Source organism: Siphateles boraxobius, unplaced genomic scaffold (assembly GCF_051911475.1).
Source record: "Siphateles boraxobius isolate OS27281-9 unplaced genomic scaffold, OSU_SipBor_1 41, whole genome shotgun sequence".
Classification (NCBI taxonomy): domain Eukaryota; kingdom Metazoa; phylum Chordata; class Actinopteri; order Cypriniformes; family Leuciscidae; genus Siphateles; species Siphateles boraxobius.
In genome coordinates this window covers 42,174,548-42,199,000 of record NW_027509042.1, presented here as the reverse complement: position 1 = coordinate 42,199,000, position 24,453 = coordinate 42,174,548, and the positions used below count along the sequence as shown (strand labels likewise).

The 24,453-nt window shown below is 35.7% G+C and overlaps 2 protein-coding genes across 7 annotated transcripts in view; one reads left to right on the top strand and one right to left on the bottom strand.

Moving 5' to 3' along the window:
* The window catches only part of trak2 (trafficking protein, kinesin binding 2), a 30,699-nt gene extending 24,175 nt beyond the window's left edge, over positions 1-6,524 (bottom strand). For 2 of the 6 annotated variants that reach the window (XR_013193071.1, XM_077199765.1), the window contains exons 1-2: positions 6,342-6,458; positions 2,875-3,070 (exon numbers count right to left, since the gene is read on the bottom strand). Coding sequence is in view for 4 of the 6 variants with exons in the window: in XM_077199765.1 (XP_077055880.1) it covers positions 2,875-2,929 (55 nt within the window). In the remaining 2 variants the exon portion in view is untranslated. Of the gene's footprint in view, positions 1-2,874; positions 3,071-4,582; positions 4,827-6,341 lie in introns of those variants that run through there. The other 4 variants (XR_013193072.1, XM_077199764.1, XM_077199766.1 and 1 more) reach the window with 4 other exon arrangements.
* A 603-nt stretch (positions 6,525-7,127) lies between these two features.
* On the top strand, positions 7,128-23,311 carry stradb (STE20 related adaptor beta). The gene is made up of 13 exons (XM_077199763.1): positions 7,128-7,326; positions 8,262-8,331; positions 8,460-8,521; positions 10,678-10,761; positions 15,138-15,234; positions 15,366-15,487; positions 16,291-16,399; positions 16,485-16,608; positions 18,577-18,748; positions 19,475-19,579; positions 19,656-19,903; positions 21,068-21,110; positions 21,215-23,311. Exons 3-13 carry the CDS (start codon positions 8,510-8,512, stop codon positions 21,374-21,376), a joined length of 1,278 nt encoding a protein of 425 aa, XP_077055878.1. The 5' UTR covers positions 7,128-7,326; positions 8,262-8,331; positions 8,460-8,509; the 3' UTR covers positions 21,377-23,311.
* The last annotated feature ends 1,142 nt before the right edge of the window (positions 23,312-24,453 follow it).

The window sequence follows — 24,453 nt, the reverse complement described above, 5'->3', positions numbered from 1 at the left end:
GTCAGTGATGCCTATCGGCGGATCAGAAACTTGTTCTGCACAGTTCAGGAATGTGTATGTGGACCAAACCTTGTGTTTTACCATCCGCCGCTCAGCATCTACTTCCAAAGAATCCCAATATTATAGAAGTTAATTTATCATTTATAATTAAAAGTATGATGTGCTTTCAGGTCAATTACTACATCAGTTTCTTGAAAATTAATAAAAATTAACTATGGCTGTGTCTGCAATCATTCTAGAGAAGGTTCTCAACCAGGGCGGCACCCGCAAGATGGGTTTAAAACTATTGAAAATGACACACAACAACTTTTTAAATAAGCTAGAAAACATGTTTATTCATTATTTTAATTTGTTCCCTCAACAACTATCATTTTTATTTCTCTCAGTCTGGTTAAACCTGGAAGTCATGGACATTTTAAGAAGAATATACATTTTCCTAGTTATGTCAAGTACTAAAGTATTTTATTGGGTAGAAATATCTAATTGTGAGTAAAAATTATTTTTAAAAACTCATGTTCATGAATGACTACAAATGTTACTTAGCATAATTGTTAATAATTAATCATTATAATACAATTAACAATACTTTTATATTATATATTATATAATTTATATAATTATATATATATATATATATTTATATATATTATATATTTATATATATACATATACTATATTTTATACAGATAATTGTGTATATAATAATGTTAATAAATAATCATATTAATAATTATACTTAAGTATGGCATAAACTGCTTAAAAACAGAAATGTAAAGATTATTTCTGGTGCAACATGTATATGAAGTCTTTAGTTAAAAAGCTTCCATTTGAGCTGTAAATTTGTCTAAATCATCCTTTTTGCGGTGGAAAGAAATGATGCCACAACATAATTAGTAATTCACTCATTGTTTCAAACTGATGGACGGGGTGAAAATATGTTCCGTGGTAAAATCAACAAGTAATTAAATCTGACAATCCCAGATGCTAAATTTACCCTGAAATAACTCATTAGAGAGCAATTACATGACACACTTTATACTACAATAATGGTAAACATTCAAGTACACACATTCAGTCTGAACAACAGAAGACAAAAATACACAATATAACAATGACAATCAATGTCAACCAGCGAAACCACTATCAATGAAAAATTCTCATATCATATATTGGACAGGTTGGAAATGTTGCATTGATTTTAAAATTAAAGTGGAAATTATATGGATTTTTATTGTTATTTCAATATGTTCCTTGAGAACATAAGTCTTTGAGAATATAAGTATTTGCAAAAATGTTTATTTTATATTTTCAACCCTCATTCTGACCCTCTCTCTGAAAAGCTCTGGCTTGTCAGTAAATGGCCACTGTTATGATTGGCTAATATCATTGCATAAGAAAACTATTGCACAGGAATAAGTGTTTTAAACATGCTGTCAGATCCAATACAGTTGTCTGTGTCTTCTTTCAATAAATGTTTCATTGCGAAGTCTCCATTACACTGTGCCTCTGATTGTTACACTGATTGTTTTACACAACAATCTGCAGTCAAACGCTCCGAACAAACATATAATCCTCAGACGCGATCTGGGACGCCATTAAGAATGAAAACCGCTGGGATTCTTCTAAAGTCTGTACAGAGATACAAGCGAGCTGTTTAAACACAGGTTAAAGTCACTATGAAATCTTTGTTTTTTTATGGAATATTGCAGTATTATAAATGATTTATCCATACACATTAGGGCTGGGCGATACGGAGCAAAAAATATATCTCGATATATTTTGCTATATCTCGATATACGATATATATCTCGATATCTTTACAGGAAAAATAACCCAACAAAAACTAATGCAAAAACAAATATGCCAAATACCACAGTCTTTTTTTTTATTGGAGTGCAAAGAGGTAGGAAGTTCATGTAGTCCAAAGTGCTTCTGCGACATTTAAAAAAAAAAATCCCTGTATACAAAAATAATAATTGTATACAAATTAATTGCTGTATACAAAAATAATTGCCACCTGTCCCGTTTTACCGGGATTGTCATCCTTTTTAATAACATGTGCCGGGAAATGTATCGTTTTCGAAAGGCTGTGTGAATGTTCAAAGTTTGGTTCAAACCGTGTAGCGTGCGCACGGCAGATAGGGAGAGAGAGCGAGAGACCTTGCGTGTGTTTGCTAGTGTGCGTGGGTGCCTCAAGAAGTGCATGTAAGACAGCATTTAAGACGATCTTTTTAGACGAGTTCTGTAGCCTCCGGGCTAGTTGCGGGCGCCGCCATGTTGAATGAGACAACACGCGAGGGGAGGGGGAACAAAAGCAAGGAGGCGGGGGCGAGCACAGCGCAAAGAAGACAAAGCGGCGAAATCAGAATTAAATATAAACAATATATCGATATATACGATATGTCAAAATCCACATCGTGTTTAAAAAATATCTCGATATATTTTAAATATCGAGATATCGTCCACCCCTAATACACATAGTTTTTTCTTTTTAATTCATGTGCTGTTAAATTCAGCAACATCTCTTTCTGGTACAAAGACCTCTAATATGTCAAAAGATCGAGGCACATTTGATTTTTATCGTGTCATGAGCCCTTTAAGTTTAATTTCCCTATCTTCCTCTTTTTGTTGCTCTGTAACATATTTCCGGTTCGGTGAATATGTGGTTCAGTGGAGCAGTTTACTGTAGTAACTCAGCCTGATATGACTTCCTCTTTCGGTGTCTCACACACACACACACACACACACACACACACACACACACACACACACACACACACACACACACACACACACACACACACACACACACACACACACACACACACACACACACACACACACACACACACACACACACACACACACACACACCTGTTCCCGCAGCTGTGTCCTTCTTCTCAACGCTCATGGGCTTCACCTCAAACATTCTGATTGGTCAGCTGGGCGAATGAGGGCGGGGCTTCTCACTCATGCCCAAACCACACGAGCAGAAGACGTGAAGGCTGATGTCACATCCTGTTTTGCATCATTACACCAACCATGGAGATGCGTAGACTCCAGCCTATACCTGAAAGACACAGAAAATACCATGACATTTACAGTAATAATCATATGCACATGTGTTTTCAGAGGCCTGCAGAGAAACATGAATATAATCTGCTGACATTTCAGTGTTTCTCCTCTCCAGCTGTTTGCAGATTATCTCTCCGCCTCAGCGAGCATGCATGACCGAGCGAGAGACAACGATCTGGGATTACATTTAATCCAATATGTCGTATGGAGAGATGGGGAAGGCTTCAGTTGTACCTTACAAATTTAGAATTTAGAATTTTTTATGAATGATACTTTTGGAATTTTTATGTACAATAGGTTACATGATATATAGAACCAAATTAATTAGTTTTATTAAAAGGAAAAATTAACCAAAATAGAATTATATGCATAAAAATATGCATTATGAATAACAACAGCAACAACAATGATTGAATATTATGATTATTATTTTTATATTCATAATGTACACTGTTTTGTTTTGTTTTGTTTCACGTTATGTGATTATTAATGTATTATTACTGTTTTTATTGCTATTTATTAATAAAAACTGTATGCATAATTCATACTTAGTATTTTCTTATCTAATGCAGTGATTCAAGTGGGACTTTAGTGTCTTTATAGTTTTTGGGGCGACTGTCTCTAAAGCGGGACTGTTTTCCTCAGTACAGGCCTCAATTGGGGGGGGGGGGGGTATGGGGGGGGGGGGGGGTATGGGGGTCGGACTTCCTGTTGTTCAGAAAATGAAAGGCTCCAGAACGGTTTAAAGGAGCACACATGAACTTCCTGTCTTCAGGTCTGGAGAAGAAAATCCCATAGAGGTGTACATGATGAGGTTTACAGAACATGGTATTCATCTGGGAAACAAGGATTGGTTCTATAACGGATCAAAGTGGAGAGTCAAAACTCAAAAATGTACTATAGATCACAAGGCAACCAAAAAATAAGTATATTATTTTCACATCATTTAGACATCATTCAGTTTGAGTTTTCATTCATGTTTGTAGCAGTTGATTCATGGAGTGAGTCGGTAAGATTATTTTTATGTTTTTAAAAGAAGATTGACCATATAATGATCACAATAATACAGTATAAATGTGAAATATATTACAAATTTAAATCCTTGATCCTTCAGGAATCATTCTAATATGCCGGTCAAGAAACATTTCTGATTATTATCAATGTTGAAAATATTGTTGTGCTGCTTACTATTTAAGCAAACTGTGATATTTATATATATATATATATATATATATATATATATATATATATATATATACACACATAATATATATATGATCCTTTGGTGGTTGTTTTGTAATGATGTGCATATGTTTGTTAAATCATACTGGAAACAAAAGTGAAAATGAAAATAGAAAATGTAACTTGTGTAACTTATTACATATAATAAGGGGAACAATTTAATATAACAAATTCCTTGTAATGACAATTACTTGGCTAACCAATTTCAAGTTAAACTCCAGTTTCAGAGTTTGTACATTTTCTATTACTGCAACTCCGTACTGACCATCTCATCTGCTTTCATTTCCAACTAATCCTCAGAACAGGATCCGAAGCACTTAATCCTCAGTCCCTCTCGTTTCCCACAGAACTCCAGTATTAAACCTGAAAACTCAAGTTATTCTCTTGTTATAGTCAGGAGATAAGCAGCTATGCAAGGCCTTTCTGTCGAATAATTCCCAACAATGATATTTATGTTCTTCCTCTTTTTGTGTTTCTTCAGGAAGTTACTTATGTTACTCGGGAAGTGCAGAGATTGTGATGACAACCTCTGTTCTTTTAATATCGATCGAGCCTCATGCACACGATGCCTGACCAGCCCATTACAGAAAACAGATATTCAAAAGCCTCATCATCATCCAGACGGTCACAGGGTTATTAATAATCTCAACCTGACTCGATGCAAAACCAGCATCACTGGATCAGACAAAAAGTAAAGGTGTATTTGTGAAGGTGTAGTTCTGCTGTTCAGACGCTCCTCAGCGCTGTGTCTGATCCAGATGTTAAAGGTGCAGATGTCGCGTGACGTCACGTCTTGTTGACGTTCGAAGTATTGTCAAACAAAACGGAGGCTAGCTAGACCCTCCCTCCTCCTCATCCGCGCACTAACCCCCCAAACCGCACCCCCAAACCCTTCTTGTCGGTTATTGGCTGGAACAGTTTGTTATGTTTCGTGGTGTGGGTTAGCCCAGTTTGTTTTTGTTGCCGTTTGTGTCTGCAGAGATCGTGTTTTTCTTACAGTGTGTTCAGAGGACAGGCAGCTAGCGGATAGTGAGGAGATGTTCGCTGTATGTGACAAAAAATGTTTTGGCCTAAAAAACGTGTGACATCGCTTAGAAACTGTTATATAAACAAATACATTTTTAGCTTACATTCTTTTCTTTTAATTAAAGTTGTTAAATCTGTTAGCAAACAATAAACAAACAATCAGATAATACATGTGAAATGTATAAATGTGAAATATTATTATTACAACTGTAAAATGTAATTTATTCCTGTGATGCAAAGCTGAATATTCAGCATCATTACTCCAGTCTTCAGTGTCACATGATCGTTCAGAAATCATTCTAATATGATGATTTGCTGCTCAACAAACATGTAATGTTTTTATTATGAGTTTAGCTATATTTACTCTGGGAGTGTGTATATATATTTACTCTGGGTGTGTGTGTGTATATATATATATATATATATATATATATATATATATATATATATATATATATATATATATATACACACACAAACACACACACTTAATACTTAATAAATACATAATCGTAAAAGCACTCATGTATGAACTTCTGTTAATTAAAAGTCCAAGGTCGTGTTCATAAAACTAAAATTCATAAACCATCAGATGTTAGTGATGACGATGGATTATTAATTGTCTCTGCGCAGGATGAATGTGATGAAAATCATGTATAACATCTGAACACAAATACATGAGGAAAAGTAGAACAGAGATGATGCAGCCCATTTGATCTGATGCAACAGATTTCATAATCCCTGCAGATGTCACACAGATTATCCAGATCTCTAAAACGCGCAGAATTATAACAGAAAACACACATACACGTATATTGAACACTCGTTTAAAAACATACAGGCAACAATGTGGGTTAAACTAGATGGATTGATCTGCATCCCAACGGTCATATGAGCAGCAGCACATCCGTGACCCGTCAAACTCATCCTACATACACACACACACACACATCTCTGTACACCAGCTGTGAAACAGCGTAAAATAATATCTCTCTTACCTTTAGTTCACGTAAAATCCGTTTATCCGAGCGTCAGTGGTACATGTGGCTCCTGTCAGTTCGAGCGTTGGAGACAATAGCGAACAGAGGTAGGAGGGAGGGGTATTTGGGAAAGAGTTTGGGCAAATCTGGCGTCAGTGATCCATAAATACGTCATATATTCCGCGACATTTATTTTGTGGTAAAAGTCCCAGCAATATTTATTTATTTATTTATATATTTTGTATGGGTCACAATTACAATAATTATTATACATTTTCAATGTTTTATAAACAGCACATGTTAAACAGACACAAACCAATTAAATATAATAATAATAATAATAATAATAATAATAATAATAATAATAACAACAATAATAATAATAATAATAATAATAATAATTATTATTATTATTATCATTATAAAATAATAGATAAATTGTAAACATCAGAGGGGTCAGGAATTATATTATTTTATATATTTATTTTGCTTATTATTTAATATATTTATTTTGTGATAAAAGTATTATCTTATCTTATTATCTTAACTATTTAAATATTTTAGGTCCCAATTGAAAACAAATTAATTTAAGATCGCCTCTGTTTTTAGATCCCTTCCTATTATTAAAAAATAACATTTAAAAGGTAGAGGGGAATTCATATAGTATGTGCTTTTATTATGTATAGCCTTCAAGTTTAGTGGAATTATTTAGAGACTTTTATTATATACAGACCTCTGGTGCTCATTTACGACATGTATGAAAGACCTTTATTGTGTAAATATCTCCGGTACGTCGAGCGTGATCAGCTGGGACTGTGAATAAAAGCTTTGGCAAGTCAACTTACAAATGTTATTAGATGCCCCGCGTTATTCTATTTTACTCATAGAATAAAACTGTGATGTGACCGAAGTGACTGTAACTGCCCAGAAGTGACGCTCACCTTCAAAACCAAGGGTGCAAAATCAATTTGCAGATGAACCTCCATCCACATTCATAACAGTGGTGAGTTGTTTGTATTATATATGTTTTTGAGCGTCACATCAAACCCAGCAAATTATTGCTATGCATGATAAAACAATAGTTATGGTAGCAGTTGCAAATAGTGTTAAGCGTGCATTATTAATGTCATTATTCTCTATTACAGTCACCAAATGCACTAATGCAACATTATTTACATTTATATGAAACAAGGTGGATTTAATGTTAAAGTCTAGATTATTTTAGAGCCTTCTAGTGCACAATGGCTCTTTCTTGAAGATTTTTCTTTTCTTAACCCTGTTAACCTACATGCATTCACTGTCAAGGACTAGGAAGGACACCATGCTGTCAGTTGATCTGATAATTACATAATTAATCATTAAGATTTCATCCAATTCAGGGATGTATATCTATATGTCTGCTGCATTGTGCACCAGTATTTATTTAATTTACAATTGTTGTAAATATGTAATAATCTTTAATATTTTCCTTATTAAATAAATAAAGTGTAATCTGGCAAGGATGAACTCATTTCGATGCTGATAATAGTAATTGCATAACGACACAAAATGGTCAGTAGTTCCCAAAGTCATGTGCGGTGATATCAGAGCTGATGCGCCTAGACAGATGTGACATCCTATCAGCCGAGATAACTGAAGATGACGATGATGATGATGATGTCTGGGTCAGAGAGGAGATCAGACTCATAGACTCATTCAAGCGGAGCAGACACTGAATCCGGATGCTCTGTTCATGCACACGGCGCCGGTCCATGCTGAGGAATATCAGACAGGATATACTTGAAATCAGACTGCTGAGAAAAAATCAGCTCGATAAGCTTTCAGTTAGAAATTGGAGACGTGTGCAATTCTAATGAAAGCTTTGGATTTGGATCATATGCAGTTATTTAAGCCCTGAAAATCTGATATTTGTTTGAAAGCGTTTGATTTGTTTCATAGGACTCTAATGGAGCAGCATGAAATGAGATGAAGTCTGTCTTTTTATGCAGTGAAATCCGAGCAAAGCCAGGTAAGCGGAAAAACATTGTGCTTTTCATGCAATTTTATTTTTGCAATGACAAATGCAGCGTGGCACACTGGAAACAGCCACTGAAGTATTTTTTGCAGATGCAATAATTTTTTTTTCACTGTCTCCAGAATCAGATAAATGAACTCCAGTGAAGCATCAGCTCAGCCAAAAGCACCTCATGTCGTTTCTGGTGAGAGTCGAATCCTTTTATTCCCAGCTTGTTTGTGCTAAGCTCATGATGCATGCTTTCTGTGTTTATTTCTGCAGGTCTTGTTTTTAGGTATCAGAAATGTTTGGTTTTGATTCTGGAGTGGGTTTAGTATTCAGTGTAGTAGGAGCACTTTAAGGATGTTTTTACGGACTGAAGATGTTCACTGAACAAAATCCATGGCCTGATTGTTCTCTAGTCCCTAGATATCAGCACATTTAATAATAAACGCCCTCATTAATATCCACCGATTCTCCACCTCACCTATGAATCCAGAGGATTGTGTCAATGTCTCACTCATGAAGAAATGTTCTGGATTCAATAAAAGCTCTATAGACTTTATTCAGAGCAGCGCCATGACAGGTGTTAGGGATGCACCGATATGAACATTTTGGCCGATACCGATAATTCTTTATATTTGAAAGCTGATAAATGATGTATTGGCCGATAAATCTAAATTTTTATATGATTTTTGAGAGCCTGATTACAAAAACAAAAGTCTCACCATTACAAGGCATGTCCAAAGCACACAATTATAATATTCTCATTATTATAATTTTATGTAGTCTATGACAGACTAGCGCTGCACATGTTGCACTTAACTGTATTTTACTTTTTTTAAGTGATTCCAATCATATTTCAAGCAATTCAAAACCATCATGTTGAACAGTGCGCATCTGAAGTGTCTCAGCTGAAGCAAATATTCCATTATTTATCGGCTTTAAGATATCGGACAAATTTTCATATCTGACCGATAACGATAACATTAAAAATGAACATATATTGGCCGATACTGATATGGTGTCTGATATATTGTGCATATTAATAGGTATGAAAGCGAGGCGGTGAGTGATAGATAAACTTGCCGTGTTTTCTATCCGCTGTAAAAAGCTGTGTAAAGCTCCTAGATCACTTAGAATTTTCCACAGCTCAGGTTTTTTGTCGACTGAAATTTCTTGGAAAGATATTTTTGCTGTTTCATCAGCAGAACAATCCAAAAACACAGTTAAATAACAGTACAACCCACTGAAGCGATGTACGTCTGTCCCTCACAGCCTCGCTTTCATTCACTTTGATAAAAATCAAAGATGGCACTTCTGTGAATAAGGTCTATATTAAGCACGACTTGTTCCTTAGTGTGTAAAAACACACAAAAAGAGTGTTTGCTGTAATAGTTACAATGGATCCTGCTTCACTCAGTAATACATAAATAAATAAATACTGTCAAAGAGATTAATAGCAATGAAAACAGATGTTCATTTGGCATCAATACAAAATGTCCATTGCATTGTTTTTAACTAATGTTATAAAAGAACATTTTGACGTCAATTCTATTTTAAAAGAACAATCTGGGAAATTCCAGTTAAGTGTTCTTCCACCATTATTCATAATAATCATAATTAATAATCATAATTCATAATTATATATAAATTCATTCGGGCTGTGAAACGATTAATCGCATCCAAAATAAAAGTTTGTGTTTACATAATATATGTTTGTGTACTGTGTATAATTATTTTGTATATATAAATACACACACATACATGTATATATTTTAGAAAAATGTGTTATGTATAAAATATTTATATTTAATACAAATTATATATATATATGCACTATATATAAGCAAATATTTCTTCAATATATACATGCATGTGTATGTATTTATATATACAAAATAATTATACACAGTACACACACATATATTATGTAAACACAAACTTTTATTTTGGATGTGTCATGTGTCTGTTCATGCCTCGCTTCTAATGTTCCGGATTCAATACAGGTTCTATAAGCATGATTCGTCCCTCAGTTTGTAAAAGCAAACTTACAATGGATCCTGTTTTACTCAGTAATGCGTCACATTATGAAAGTAAGATGTATTTGTCTTATTTTTTTGTTCATGTTGACTTTTTGCATTGGAACATTCATATTGGAATTTGCATTGGAACATATACAAAGCTTAATCAAACATGGCTAGTTTGATATCCATAATCATCTCTTCCTTTTGCCTCGTCTTGCTTTGCCCTTCAGGCCACCCTTTAATGCACATTCATACTTTGGATGTTCATATTCATCTCCATATTCATTTGTGGGGTGGGGGGTGTGTCTCATCTTTCCTCCCCTCTTCCCCTCAGGACTGCACCTGTATCTCGTCCCACTCACACGTCCAGTCCATCTGCATAGAGGAGCAGTATGAAGACATCAGCCATCAGTGCTCGGTCAGTGGAGTTTAATAACAGATCATCATGGCTGCAGTGGTGTGTTTGAAGGCGTCAGGCATTGACTTTCACACAGACCGTGATTAAATGAATGCACTGTTGATCGCTCGCAGGACTGAGTCAAAATTGTAAATTTAGGAATTGGCTCAATGTGGTGTCAGGTAGAATTTGAATTGAATTGGCCACAAACCACAGGGTGTTGAAATAAAGTTTACATGGGAATGACAGGAAGAGGAATTTACGGAAGTTGCCATTCTAAGAAATGTAGTAGTCACACAGTGATTGTGTGACGAAACATAAATGTCAGATATATTTTTATTTATTTAATCTACAAGCAGTACTGTCAATATTATACTGTATTATATTTGTGTATGTATATATGCATGTTTCTATCTATCTATACAGTGATGTGAATAAGTTAGGACACCCATGCTAAAGTTGCCTAAAAAGAGGAATAAAAAAATAATCTTTTGGAAATTGATCTTAATGCCATAATTAGAAAAATGAGGAAAAATCCAACCTTTAAGGACACCAATCTCTAGGTATGGTGAAGCGTGTGTGATGATGTGGGGCTTTTTTGATTCCAAAGGCCAAGGGAACTTTATCAGGATGCACAGTATCCTGGATCCATGAAATAACTGTCCTTTAAAAATAAAAATCTGCCTGTCTCTATGGGAACAGGGGTGTCCTGACGTATGCAGGAATTCTTCCTGTATTTTAAGGAAGAACATTTATTTATTCACAGTACATTATTCATTCACAAAGAAAATTGGTGTCCTTAAAGGTTGGATTTTTCCTCATTTTTTAAATTAAGGCAATAAGATCACCTTACAAAAGATGATTTTTTATTCCTCTTTTTAGTCAACTTTAGCATTGGTGTCCTAACTTATTCACATCACTGTATATACTATAGCTCCACGGTTCTGGACAAATTAAGCATCACAATTGTTTTTGGTTTCAAATAGAGATCAACATTCAACCTCGTTTCTGAACGGACAACTTAATAAAATGAAAATGTAAATGTAAATTACTGGAGGTTCTGACAAATTATTAATTGCTGCAGTCTATTTAGTCTAAAATGTTTAATTATTAAACTAAAATGGTTTGAATGAATGATTCAATGACTCACTCATAAAGACTTAACTTGTTTCATTATTGAATGATCAGTGTTTGTGAACGAATCTCTAGAATGAAGGATTAAAAAAATATAAATGTTTAACACTCATTTGAAGTGCCATGTTACTTTGCAAATCCTGTAGCAAATCTAGGCAGGCGGAGCTGGTGGAGGTAGAGGGTTTCAAAAAATCGATATATATATATATATATATATATATATATATATATATATATATATATATATACAGGTCCTTCTCAAAAAATTAGCATATTGTGATAAAGTTCATTATTTTCCATAATGTAATCATAAAAATTAAACTTTCATATATTTTAGATTCATTGCACACCATCTGAAATATTTCAGGTCTTTTATTGTTTTAATACTGATGATTTCGGAATACAGCTCATGAAAACCCAAAATTCCTATCTCAAAAAATTAGCATATTTCATCCGACCAATAAAAGAAGTGGTTTTACTACAAAAAAAGTCAACCTTCAAATAATTATGTTCAGTTATGCACTCAATACTTGGTCGGGAATCCTTTTGCAGAAATGACTGCTTCAATGCGGCGTGGCATGGAGGCAATCAGCCTGTGGCACTGCTGAGGTGTTATGGAGGCCCAGGATGCTTCGATAGCGGCCTTAAGCTCATCCAGAGTGTTGGGTCTTCCGTCTCTCAACTTTCTCTTCACAATATCCCACAGATTCTCTATGGGGTTCAGGTCAGGAGAGTTGGCAGGCCAATTGAGCACAGTAATACCATGGTCAGTAAACCATTTACCAGTGGTTTTGGCACTGTGAGCAGGTGTCAGGTCGTGCTGAAAAATGAAATCTTCATCTCCATAAAGCTTTTCAGCAGATGGAAGCATGAAGTGCTCCAAAATCTCCTGATAGCTAGCTGCATTGACCCAGCCTTTGATAAAACACAGTGGACCAACACCAGCAGCTGACATGGCACCCCAGACCATCACTGACTGTGGGTACTTGACACTGGACTTCAGGCATTTTGGCATTTCCTTCTCCCCAGTCTTCCTCCAGACTCTGGCACATTGATTTCCGAATGACATGCAATATTTGCTTTCATCCGAAAAAAGTACTTTGGACCACTGAGCAACAGTCCAGTGCTGCTTCTCTGTAGCCCAGGTCAGGCGCTTCTGCCGCTGTTTCTGGTTCAAAAGTGGCTTGACCTGGGGAATGCGGCACGTGTAGCCCATTTCCTGCACACGCCTGTGCACGGTGGCTCTGGATGTTTCTACTCCAGACTCAGTCCACTGCTTCCGCAGGTCCCCCAAGGTCTGGAATCATTCCTTCTCCACAATCTTCCTCAGGGTCCGGTCACCTCTTCTCGTTGTGCAGCGTTTTCTGCCACACTTTTTCCTTCCCACAGACTTCCCACTGAGGTGCCTTGATACAGCACTCTGGGAACAGCCTATTTGTTCAGAAATTTCTTTCTGTGTCTTACCCTCTTGCTTGAGGGTGTCAATGATGGCCTTCTGGACAGCAGTCAGTTCGGCAGTCTTACCCATGATTGCGGTTTTGAGTAATGAAACAGGCTGGGAGTTTTTAAAAGCCTCAGGAATCTTTTGCAGGTGTTTAGAGTTCATTAGTTGATTCAGATGATTAGGTTAATAGCTTGTTTAGAGACGCTTTTCATGATATGCTAATGTTTTGAGATAGGAATTTTGGGTTTTCATGAGCTGTATGCCAAAATCATCAGTATTAAAACAATAAAAGACCTGAAATATTTCAGTTGGTGTGCAATGATTCTAAAATATATGAAAGTTAAATTTTTATCATTACATTATGGAAAATAATGAACTTTATCACAATATGCTAATTTTTTTAGAAGGACCTGTATATACACATACACACACACACACTCACATAATATTAATGCTCACCAAGGGTGTATTAACAGGATACAGTTACAAAATATTAGGTGAAATTATATATTCATTCATTATATTCATTCCAATCATTATTAATATCATCATGTTCAATAATAATAATAATTCCATTTTAAATCTGTGTCCTGTTTGATACCTAAATATCCATTATGAAATTGTGAACTCAGCTTAACTTTGTTGCATTGCCAACGGCCTCTGTTGCCCACGTCACTTTAAATCACAGTCACTTTGTCACTGCAAATAATTGTCAGTGTGAAAGTCCCTGTAGATACTATGTCTTGCGATGGACACATCAGTCATGCCAATTGAAACGTCACTGGATATTCAGCACAAGCTCCAGTGAGTTTCAGATTGTTGTTGTGCTCAAGTGTGTTCTGAGTGGCTCCATTGTGTTGGGCGTCACAAAGCAGTTTTTCTGTCCCATCGATCTGGATGAAAGCTCACTTGTGTTATTGTCCCATGTCTTTGTCTGAAGGTTGAAGGCGTCTGTGATTCCCCTCCTGTGACAGAAATATTTAGTCTTTTATTGCACTCTGCTGAGTCACTTTCCCGTTCATGGTCTAGAATTATTATACATGGTCGACTAGTATTATTCAATAAAAAAGTTATGAGCTGAAGTTAGCTAAAGTATAAATTGTACTAGTGTTGACATATTTATAGAAGCTACATGAATAATATCAAATCCGGCTTAATTGCAAAGAGATTTGAACATAACTCAATCAGCCTATAAAGTTCAAAGTGATGCAATGCATGTTCTGTTTCTGCAACAAGACTTGGTTATGAAATTCAATATAACGAAATTATTCAAAGCAAGAAAAAAAAGCAATGTTTAAAACTTGTACTAATGGGGAACTGAGTGAACCCTCATAAAGCATTATGAGTGATGTAATAATCGCTTAGTTTAATATTTTTTCATTTCTAATTACGAAACACTACTACTGTAGCTCAATGGCAGTCGAAACACCAAGGCAAGATTTCTAATTGTGTTCAACTTTTTCATCTAATATTTAGATTTTATTTTACTTCAGCTTGACGTGTTTTTAATAGCTTTAGTTAACGGTAATAACCCTGTTTCTCAGTCATTACACTATCATGCAGGATAAAACTGATCTGAGACCTGTGAATATTCTTCCATGTTCCAGTCACTGGAAAATCTGCTCGGTCCTCCAGCATCACATTAGTGTCATTCTCAGGACAGAAAGTGTCTCATTATGTTCTATTGACATTTGAAGTCTTCACCAGAATTCCCTTAGCGAACATCTAACGTGTGTGTGTGTATGTGTGTGTGTGTGTGTTTGTTCATATGTGGGCGTGTGTTTCTGTCGTTTATTTGCTGTGTTAATGTGTGTGACAGAGCAGTGACGTCTCTCCGTGTTCGGTGTTGACGGATGGAGATGACATCAGAGATCTTTCCACTGACTCCGCCCACTATCAGTTGCTGTCACAACTGGGTAGGGATCATGTCTTAAGTATTATTTAAGTTAGTTATTCCCTGGAATCTTGTTTATGTCATGTACTTCCATATGTCTTACTCTGTTCTTAATGCTTATGTGTGCGTGCATTTTTTTGTATATATGTGCAGGCCGGGGCTTTAATAACCTCAGTCAGGTGAACATGGCGCGTCACACACCGTCTGGCAGACTGGTGGCAGTAAAAAACACAAACCTGGACGAGTGTACAGAAGATGAGCTGCTGCAGCTGATGGTGTGTAATACACTTATGAGATCTTACCATTGATCTCTACTGTTTGTAAATGAAGCTTTGACATATGAAATAATAGTCAGAAATATATCATTTGAAATCACATCGTCTATTGAAACTTTAGAAAAAAATATGTAAAAATCTTTAAACTTTTCAAACTTTTATGGTATTGGCATTTCTATTGACTTCATCTGTTTTTGTTTATGAAGTGAGCTTTTAAATGTGAAATGTTAATAGTAACACTATATATTATATTATATAATACAGTATAACATTATTGGAAAATAATATACATTTATTATTATATATTAATATTATTTAAACATGAATGTTGTTGTAGTAAAAATCAATGAGATTATAGTAATGAAAGCACACTGCATAAAATATATATATCTACTGTAGTACCGGTGCACACTCTTAGTAAAATGAGAAAGGGGAATTTTTTATGATCGTTTTTGTAACATGAGGTTATTTTCATAGTGACTGTTGGTGTATGAAATAATCATTAAGCTCCAAAAATGACCAAAACATTATAAAAAGTAGCCCATAAGACTTGTGTATTATATTTTAAGGTTTTTGAAGACATACGATGATTTGTTTAAGAAACAGGCTGACGTCATTATTCAGAAAAATAACAGCATTGATGTTTGCAACAACTTTTTGGCCCTGTTATGATGATTGTCCTCGCGTTGGTTGAAGAGGATTGACTGTAATTGTGAGGGCATTTTCAGATTTTAGACACTTACAACTTTTTCTCAGACATGCAATATGCTTGTGTATTCATAGTTTGTGCATATTAATTGCAGAATGAGGTTCTGCTGTCCAGACGGTTCCGTCACCCGAACCTGCTCACGTCCAGACTGGTGTTCAGCTCCTGCTGTCAGCTCTGGGTTCTGTCTCCTCTCATGAGTTACGGTAAGAGTCCACACTCACCTGTCTCTTACCTTCTTTTTCTGTCCCCATCTTTCCCTCATGATTTCTCTGCACGCGTCTCATTCAGGTTCTGCAGACTCTCTGCTCAGGTCGTACTTTCCGGATGGAATGAGCGAGTCTCTGATGGCGTACCTGCTGTACGGAGTTCTCCGAGCGCTCGAGTACCTGCATCACATGGGCTACGTGCACAGGTGAGCGCACGAGGGCTTGGTTTCACTGAGGCTTGAATTAAAGGGATAGTTCACCCAAAAATGAAAAATGTCCTTCAAGTCATGCCAAACCCATCAGACTTTTGTTCATCTTCGGAACACAAATGAAAAGATTTCTATCCCTCCTTGAAAGTCTATTCACCCAAAACTCTGATGTTTCAAAACTTTCATAAAGAGATTTGCCTACTTATTCTACGCCCTAAAATATGTACTGTTTTTGAGAAGAAAAGTACATACTTTTGAGTGTGTAGAGTAGGCAAGCTTAGGGACAAACTACTTCATCATAATTGTGTGTTTAACGGACCGCTCTGTCGATTAGGTACGTGCATCCTGTCACCGTTTAAACTGCCCTCTTAATCATCTCGTCATTGTTAAAATCCTCCATATCAATTAATTTAATTTCCTACCGTATCGGAGAGAAACGCAGTAGCACGTTGATCTGCCAGTCGTGAGTCTTTCATGCAGAGACTCTCCTTCTGTTTGCATAATGATTTGTTTAAAAGTTACCGATCAAACGTATTTTTATAAAAGTTAAAAATGCTGTTGCGTATTAAATATAATGTGGATAACATTGAATAAATATCTTTTCGTTTGGTAATCACTCAAACCCCTTTATCTAAACCTCTCTACTTCTTGGTCTCGCACATCCACCATGTTTGTAGTTTTTTTTAACACTTATTCGTGTTTGTAGTTCTAAACGAATCCTCGTCCAAACCACAATTGGTTGTGGGCAATATTGTGCGTTTGAGTGAGCAGTGATCAGGATCTGCACTTTGTATTTTAACCGGAAACGGTAGAGCAAATGAAATACACATTACAACATACTATGATTTAAACACATTCATTCTAATTTCTAATACTTTTTAGGATGGATAGTATGGGAATTGGGACGCAGCACAAGTCTTCTGAAGAGATACTATCGCTTTATATGATTAATGTAGGCTTTTATTTACATATAAACATTGATTCAAATATGGCAAACAGAAGCTCAAGCATGCTTGCTTGAGGCATGAGAACCAATGAGATTCATTCTCGCGTTTCACGCAGCATGTTTGAGCTTCTGTTTATGTTCGCTGATAAATGTTTATGTGAATAATAGCCTAAATTTAATCCGTTCAATCGTATAAAGCGATCAAGTCTCTTCATCAGATTTGGATTAAACCTCTCAATAAATATAGATTTATTTTATGATTTCTTTATGAACGATTTGGACCATCAGAGTTTTGGGTAAATAGACTTTCAATGACAGAAATCTCTCAGATTTCATTAAAAATATCTTACTTTACCTGACTGTCAGCCAGTGTAGGATTCTTCACACTGCTCTAACTACAGCCAAAAAGATAATCTTTAAGATTTGGCATGAGCCTACAATCCCAGCGGCCAAATTGTGGTTTATAGAATTTAAATACATTGCACTATTAGAACTAACTACAGCGAGAATTAACAAAGCCAAACCAAAAACACTTAAGGCCTTGAATTTGTTACAAAGCTATCTCATATAATAACTCAATAGGCCACCTGTACTGATTGTTTCTGAACGTTATTAAGAAGGAGCAGTGTAAATCCTGGACTGTGCTGGTGTTGTTAATCCACCCCCTAATTTATTCATTTACCTATCGTACATCATTTTCATTATTTTTATATATATATATATATTTTTTTATTTTTATTATTATTGTTATTATTATTTATTTCATTGTTTTTACAAGCAAACCCTGGTCTTGTACATAGTTATCTGTGGTCGCACATGTGGACCACGTTCAACCTTGAAAATCATAAATAAATAATCACAAAAAAAAAAATCTTAATTTGAGTTCCGAAGATGAAAACAAGTCTTATGGGTTTGGAATGACCCATAATGAAACAACCCAGCATTTTTGAGTGAACTATCCATTTAACCTTGCTTCTTCTCCTGTCTTCTCATCTCATCTCTTCTCTCTTCTCCTGCAGAGGTGTGAAGGCGAGTCATGTGCTGCTGTCAGCTGAAGGCCGTGTGTGTTTGTCAGGGCTTCAGAGTGTGTACAGTCTGATGAAGGATGGCAAGAGGATGAGAGCTGTGTTTGACATGCCTCAGCACAGTCCGTCTCTCCTGCCGTGGCTGAGCCCCGAGCTTCTGCGACAGGTGACAGTCCAGATTAGAAAGCTGTTCCATACAGCGGCATTATAGATTGTATAAAACAACAAACAATATATAAAAAAAAATGAAGTGAGCATTTGATTATGACAGGAGCAATATAAATGTAAAAAATGACCATGCACAATTAAATATCCAAAACTGTCTGATATACATGCTACGTTTCAAAAGTTTGGTGTCAGTATGTCTTTTTAAAGAAATTCATATTTTTATTCAGCAAGGATGCATTAAATTGATCAAAAGTGACAGTAAACTTATTTTTAATGTTACGAAAGATTTCTATTTCAAATAAATGCCGTTCTTTTGAACTTTATATTCAGCAAAGAATTCAGAAAAAAACAATTTTAAGATTTACACAAAAATATTAAACTCCACAACTCTTTTCATCATTGATAAGAAGAAGAAATGTTTCTTCAGCACCAAATCAGCATATTAGAATGATTTCTGACCTATACACTACTGGTCAAAAGTTTGGACACATTTGAAAGTATTGTGTGTGTGTGTGAGTATATACGTATACATAAAAATCGTCCTAAAGCAGTTCATCTAAAAAATCGGTTCACTAATATTGGCCTATAACCAATACAGTACTAATATTTTGTCCATTCCTAATTATAAGACCCGGTCAAGGTCAGGACCAACATCAATTATAAACGTATATACGTATAACGAGTCATTATGTTGGATTTTTGTATCTCTCTTTCTGTGATGAAGGATCTTCATGGCTATGGAGTGAAATCAGACATCTACAGCTTGGGAATCGTGGCATGTGAGCTGGTCAGTGGCAGAGTGCCGTTCCAGGACATGCCGCCCACTCTGGTACTGCCGTTCTTCATGTGTGAGCATGCAACTATGGTCACTGAACACTCACTTCCTGTTTCTTCTTCTTCTTCAGATGCTGCTTCAGAAGCTGCGGGGTTCTCACTGTTGTCTCCTCGACGTCCCACCTTACCCGCTCGGAGACATGGGGGCGCTCAAGGTGTCTCGCTCCGGTGTGGATTCTGGGATCGGCGAGAGTGTTGCGACTGGAAGTCTGACTCGTGCTGCCACTGCAGAGAGACCTCAAAGCCCCGCCCCCAAAAACCACTCGGTCACACTACACAACCTGGTCCAACTGTGCCTGCAGATGCAGCCTGAACGCAGGTACACACCGGGAGACCCTTCGCAAACACACTACACTTCCAGAGCTCAAAATGGACAGATCAAGCTTTTATAAGAACTTCAACATGCACACTATAAGTTTGGGATCTGTAAGATTTTGTAATGTTTTTGAAAGGCTTTTCTGCTCACCAAGGCTGCATTTATTTGATAAAAAAATACAGAAATTGTAAATTGTAATATATAGCAATTGTAATATATTTGAAAATATAATTTATTCCTGTGATACAACGCTGAATTTTCAGCATCATTACTCCAGTCTTCAATGGTACATGATCCTTCAGAAATCATACATATATACCGATTTCTTATTAAAAATGTTAAAACTTTACTAATATTATAAGTGGACTTCAGTGGAAATTTTAAATAATACAAAAACCTACACTTTAGGGTTAGATTTTATTAGTATTGTAGACATGAATAACCCTTCTCAACCTGACATTAAGATTACATTTTTGTAATCAAATTGTATATAGGAACTTTATACCAAATATGTAAAAAATAATATATATATATATATATATATATATATATATATACATATTTGCATAAGGTTTTATGGCAATTTACGGATTGCAACATGATGTTACTATTCTATTACTATTCTGGTACTTTTTTGCACAAAAACTTTATTAACATTAGAAGTGGACTTAAGGGAAAAAAAAAAAAAAAACTTTGATATGGCCACTTTATTTACAAAAATGTACTCTCAGAAGTTTAGTTTATACAATGTGATACATTTATCTGTTGGGGTTTGCTGCAAATATACAAGGTAAAAAAACAGCTAAATAATTCCATAGACATAACACACAAAAAATATTTTTAATGAATTGCAAAAAATATATACATTTTATTTATTTATTTATTAAGGTTTGCGCTCGTCAATTTTACTGGTATTTGTGCCATTATTTACCGCCCCAAAAAAAGCACGTCTTAAACCTGACGCTATTTTGCGCTGCTCTCGGTAGATTGTGTTGGCCATTATGTCTGTGTTCATTAATTTGTGCGTCCTCAGTAGATCAAGCACAGAACTCTCCACTCCTATCGCCGCTTTTATGGGATTGCGTTCTCGCGCTAATTTGCCCTGTTTAGTGAAACTGGCCCTTTATCTTTACTGAACCCCATGCAATATGTGTGTTTGTTGTTCAGGCCGTCTGCGACTGCTCTCCTCAGCCACCCCTTTTTCAGACAGGTAGATTCACCCTTTCATCAAGCTTTCACTAAATCTTCAGTCTTCGAGTGTAACCTAAAATCTTCAGTCTGTGTAATTCATGCATTGATCTGTGTGTCTTCCAGGTGAAGAAACACACGAGGGACTCTTTCCTTAGTTTGATGTATCCGGCCGTGCCAGTGTCCTGTCCTCCAGACACGCCTCCATCCGGGACACCGACCCAGACCTGCAACACCCCGTCTCCCAGCGACACTGAGCCAGAGGACGGCATGTGGGACTTCTCCTAAACCTGGCCATTTCCTTTCTCACACAAATCTTGACCCAGGCAACTAGCGATACATATATTCCATGTTAATCTACCTAACCAGCTGCTACATTTTGTTATTTTGTCATTCACTTGGTTTGTATACTACGGTGGCCCACCCACAGTGAAATCTCATTGGTCTATATTCCCTCTCTTTACAGACCAAAATATTGATGACATCATCTTGCACTTATGGGCGTATCTACATTTTTAGCCAATCAAATGCTCTTTAGAAAGAGCACATACCAGCTGCCTAGATGTTTCATGAGTAGCAATAGCAGGTATAAAATCATTCTTAATGTCTATGACCTAAACTAAAAGCCTATTAGCCAGGGCTGCACGATTACTAAAATAAAACCGAAATTGTGATATAGTGCGGTTATCAAATCACAAAGGCTGCTATTTAATTAAAGAAATGTATTCACTGCATGTATTGATAGTGTTTTCAGCGTCTCTGAGCGGCTTGATTTGTTTTTAAATTTACAGTGATATTACAATAGTAATATTTTGTTTATTATTTAGTAATATTATTATTATTATACTCATATTGATATATAATCACTACGTTTTTGACAAAATTGTGCAGCCCTACAAACCAGCACAGCAAACCTAGAGCTTTTTTATTTAATCACTATCACAGTTTTTATCAGAAAAATCACAATAGATTTTATTCCCCTAAATCGTGCAGCCCTACTATTAGCTATCTGGGACAAGCAAGTCCTTTTGATAAACAGGAAGTTAAACTTTGATGGGTCTTTAAATGTCAAATACTGTATGCTCAAATTGACTGTGAATTTTTTCACTTTATGCAACGTTTTCACTTTCATTATGAACAGAAAAATGAAAGAAAGACACGCCGTGACTTGTGTCCTATTCAATGCTGTGTGCTCATCTGTATGCTGCACATTCTGACTAATGTAGTAGGTCACCCAAGTATTCCACATACTACAGTATGTACTGTTAGTGTGCTATTCCCATTAGACCATGGCTGCGTCCAAAATTGCATATTCTCTTGAGTAGGTACTTATTTTGAATAAGTAATTACTTGACAATCACTAAAAAAGTATGTTCTATATAGTATGAATGTAATCTGCACTACATTCGCCATGTTGTCATTATCATGTGACCCACCAGTATCAGTTGGTTCCCCTCACTGTCATTCACAAATCCTCTCCCGTGGCCTCATGGGATGGTAAAATGTCCATGATATGCACACTACAGAATCTCTCCGGAAGAAGTAGGTCATCCGGGTACTTTTTGCCTACTCTTTTTATTATTTTTATGAGTACTGTGAATTCAGACATACTTCTTTGTCACATACTGTTTTTCGGTTACCGGTACTATATAGTAGGGAAGTATACGATTTGGGATGAAGCCTGTCAGTGTGTGATCAGAGGTTTGATGTTCACAGCAGCCAATCACATCATGAACTAACTGCAGATCACTGGATTTGATCCAGCTCCTATGAGTGAGGTCATCAATCTGAGCCATGAATGCTGAGAGCCAGATGTCAAGTGTGTGTGTGTGTGTGTGTGTGTGTGTGTGTGTGTGTGTGTGTGTGTGAGAGAGAGAGAGGATTATTAGTACATCACCCACTCAGCCTGTGACCGTGAACGTGTGGGTGTGTGTACAGTACATGTGTTTGTGTGTATCTCTGTGTTCAGATTTCCAAACCCCTCCTCATGCTGTCTATGAAGAAACTGCACATGTTTTAACCCTGTGAAGAAATAAACCAAACCATCAACGCTGTGCTGTTCAAACGGCCTCAACACTGCCTCAAAATGTGATCCTGAACGCGCAATCATGATCAAACTGAAGGACCGAGCAGTTTTAACTGTGACTGATATTGTATTCACTGTTTTTTTTCTATGTTAACTGTATTTAGACATATGATAAATATATTCTTACTCTGTTTCTTTACTCTTTTGTGTCCAGTCATTTTTCTTTTTCTTTTTGGCTTTTCTTATAGCAGTAGATTCACAGTGAAATTCTAAACTTTAAGTTCCTGCCAAATAAATAATAATGTCAGATAACTAATTATCGGTAACACTTTACAAAAACGTATCATATGTTAACATTAGTTAATGCATTTTTAATTAGTTAATCACATACATGAACTAACAATGAGCTGTATTTTTACAGCATTTATTAACCTTTGTTAGTAAATAAAAAATGTCATGTTAGCTCACAGTGCATTAATGTAAACAGATACAACTTTAAATCTTATAATTGTATTAGTAAATGCTAGGATTATCATTTACTAATGTTAATAAGTGATGTAGATGTATTGTTCAGTGTTAGTTCATGTTAACTAATATAGATAACACTTTACAATAAGGTTTTATTGTTATATAATTACATTATTTTTCTTTAATTGTTCTTGATCACTTACTGAACTTATTTCCTGATCTAATTGTTGTGTTTTAATTTCCAAGAATTTGTTGCATTTGATGAACTGTACTGAAGTATTTCTGTATTTTGCTCTTTGGCCAACAGGGAGCGCTCATATATCACATATAGACGCTGCATTTTATTTTATTTTTGATATTAATCTTGCAATGTGTATATGTCCAAATAACGTAAAAGTTACAAAGAAATTATAGATTTAGTTACACTAACTTTAGATTTAAAAACAGCGACGGCCGAATTGTTGAGGCAGAACTGAATTTACCTGTCCTAAGTTTTTATAAAAAGTTTATTTCCAGCAAAATATACATGTAACATTTCGAAAAATACACAAGAATTCCATAGCGTCATAAAAACATTAATAACATGTTAAACATCAGCTATTGTATATGAGGATAACATTCATATCAAAGATATTAAAGAAAAGTATATTCGCTTACTTACCTGTCCTTATAAGTTGAAGGCATCTTATTAATATTAATTACGCACAGCCATGTTTATGCAGTGAGCCTACTTGATTGGCTGACGGGGAATACGTTCTGACGTTGGCATGTGGTGATCGCTAATCAGTTGACGAATTGATAAATGCGTGATCATGAATATTAATTAGATTACGTAATGAACGCGAGTTTCAGGCACGCCTTTGCGACTCAC

What these genes read in the sequence shown, in the direction of transcription:
- stradb (XM_077199763.1), top strand. An exon ending in AGGACATGCCGCCCACTCTG is followed by an intron (nt 19,580 to 19,655) that starts GTACTGCCGTTC and finishes CTTCTTCTTCAG; the next exon opens with ATGCTGCTTCAGAAGCTGCG. An exon ending in CAGATGCAGCCTGAACGCAG is followed by an intron (nt 19,904 to 21,067) that starts GTACACACCGGG and finishes TTTGTTGTTCAG; the next exon opens with GCCGTCTGCGACTGCTCTCC.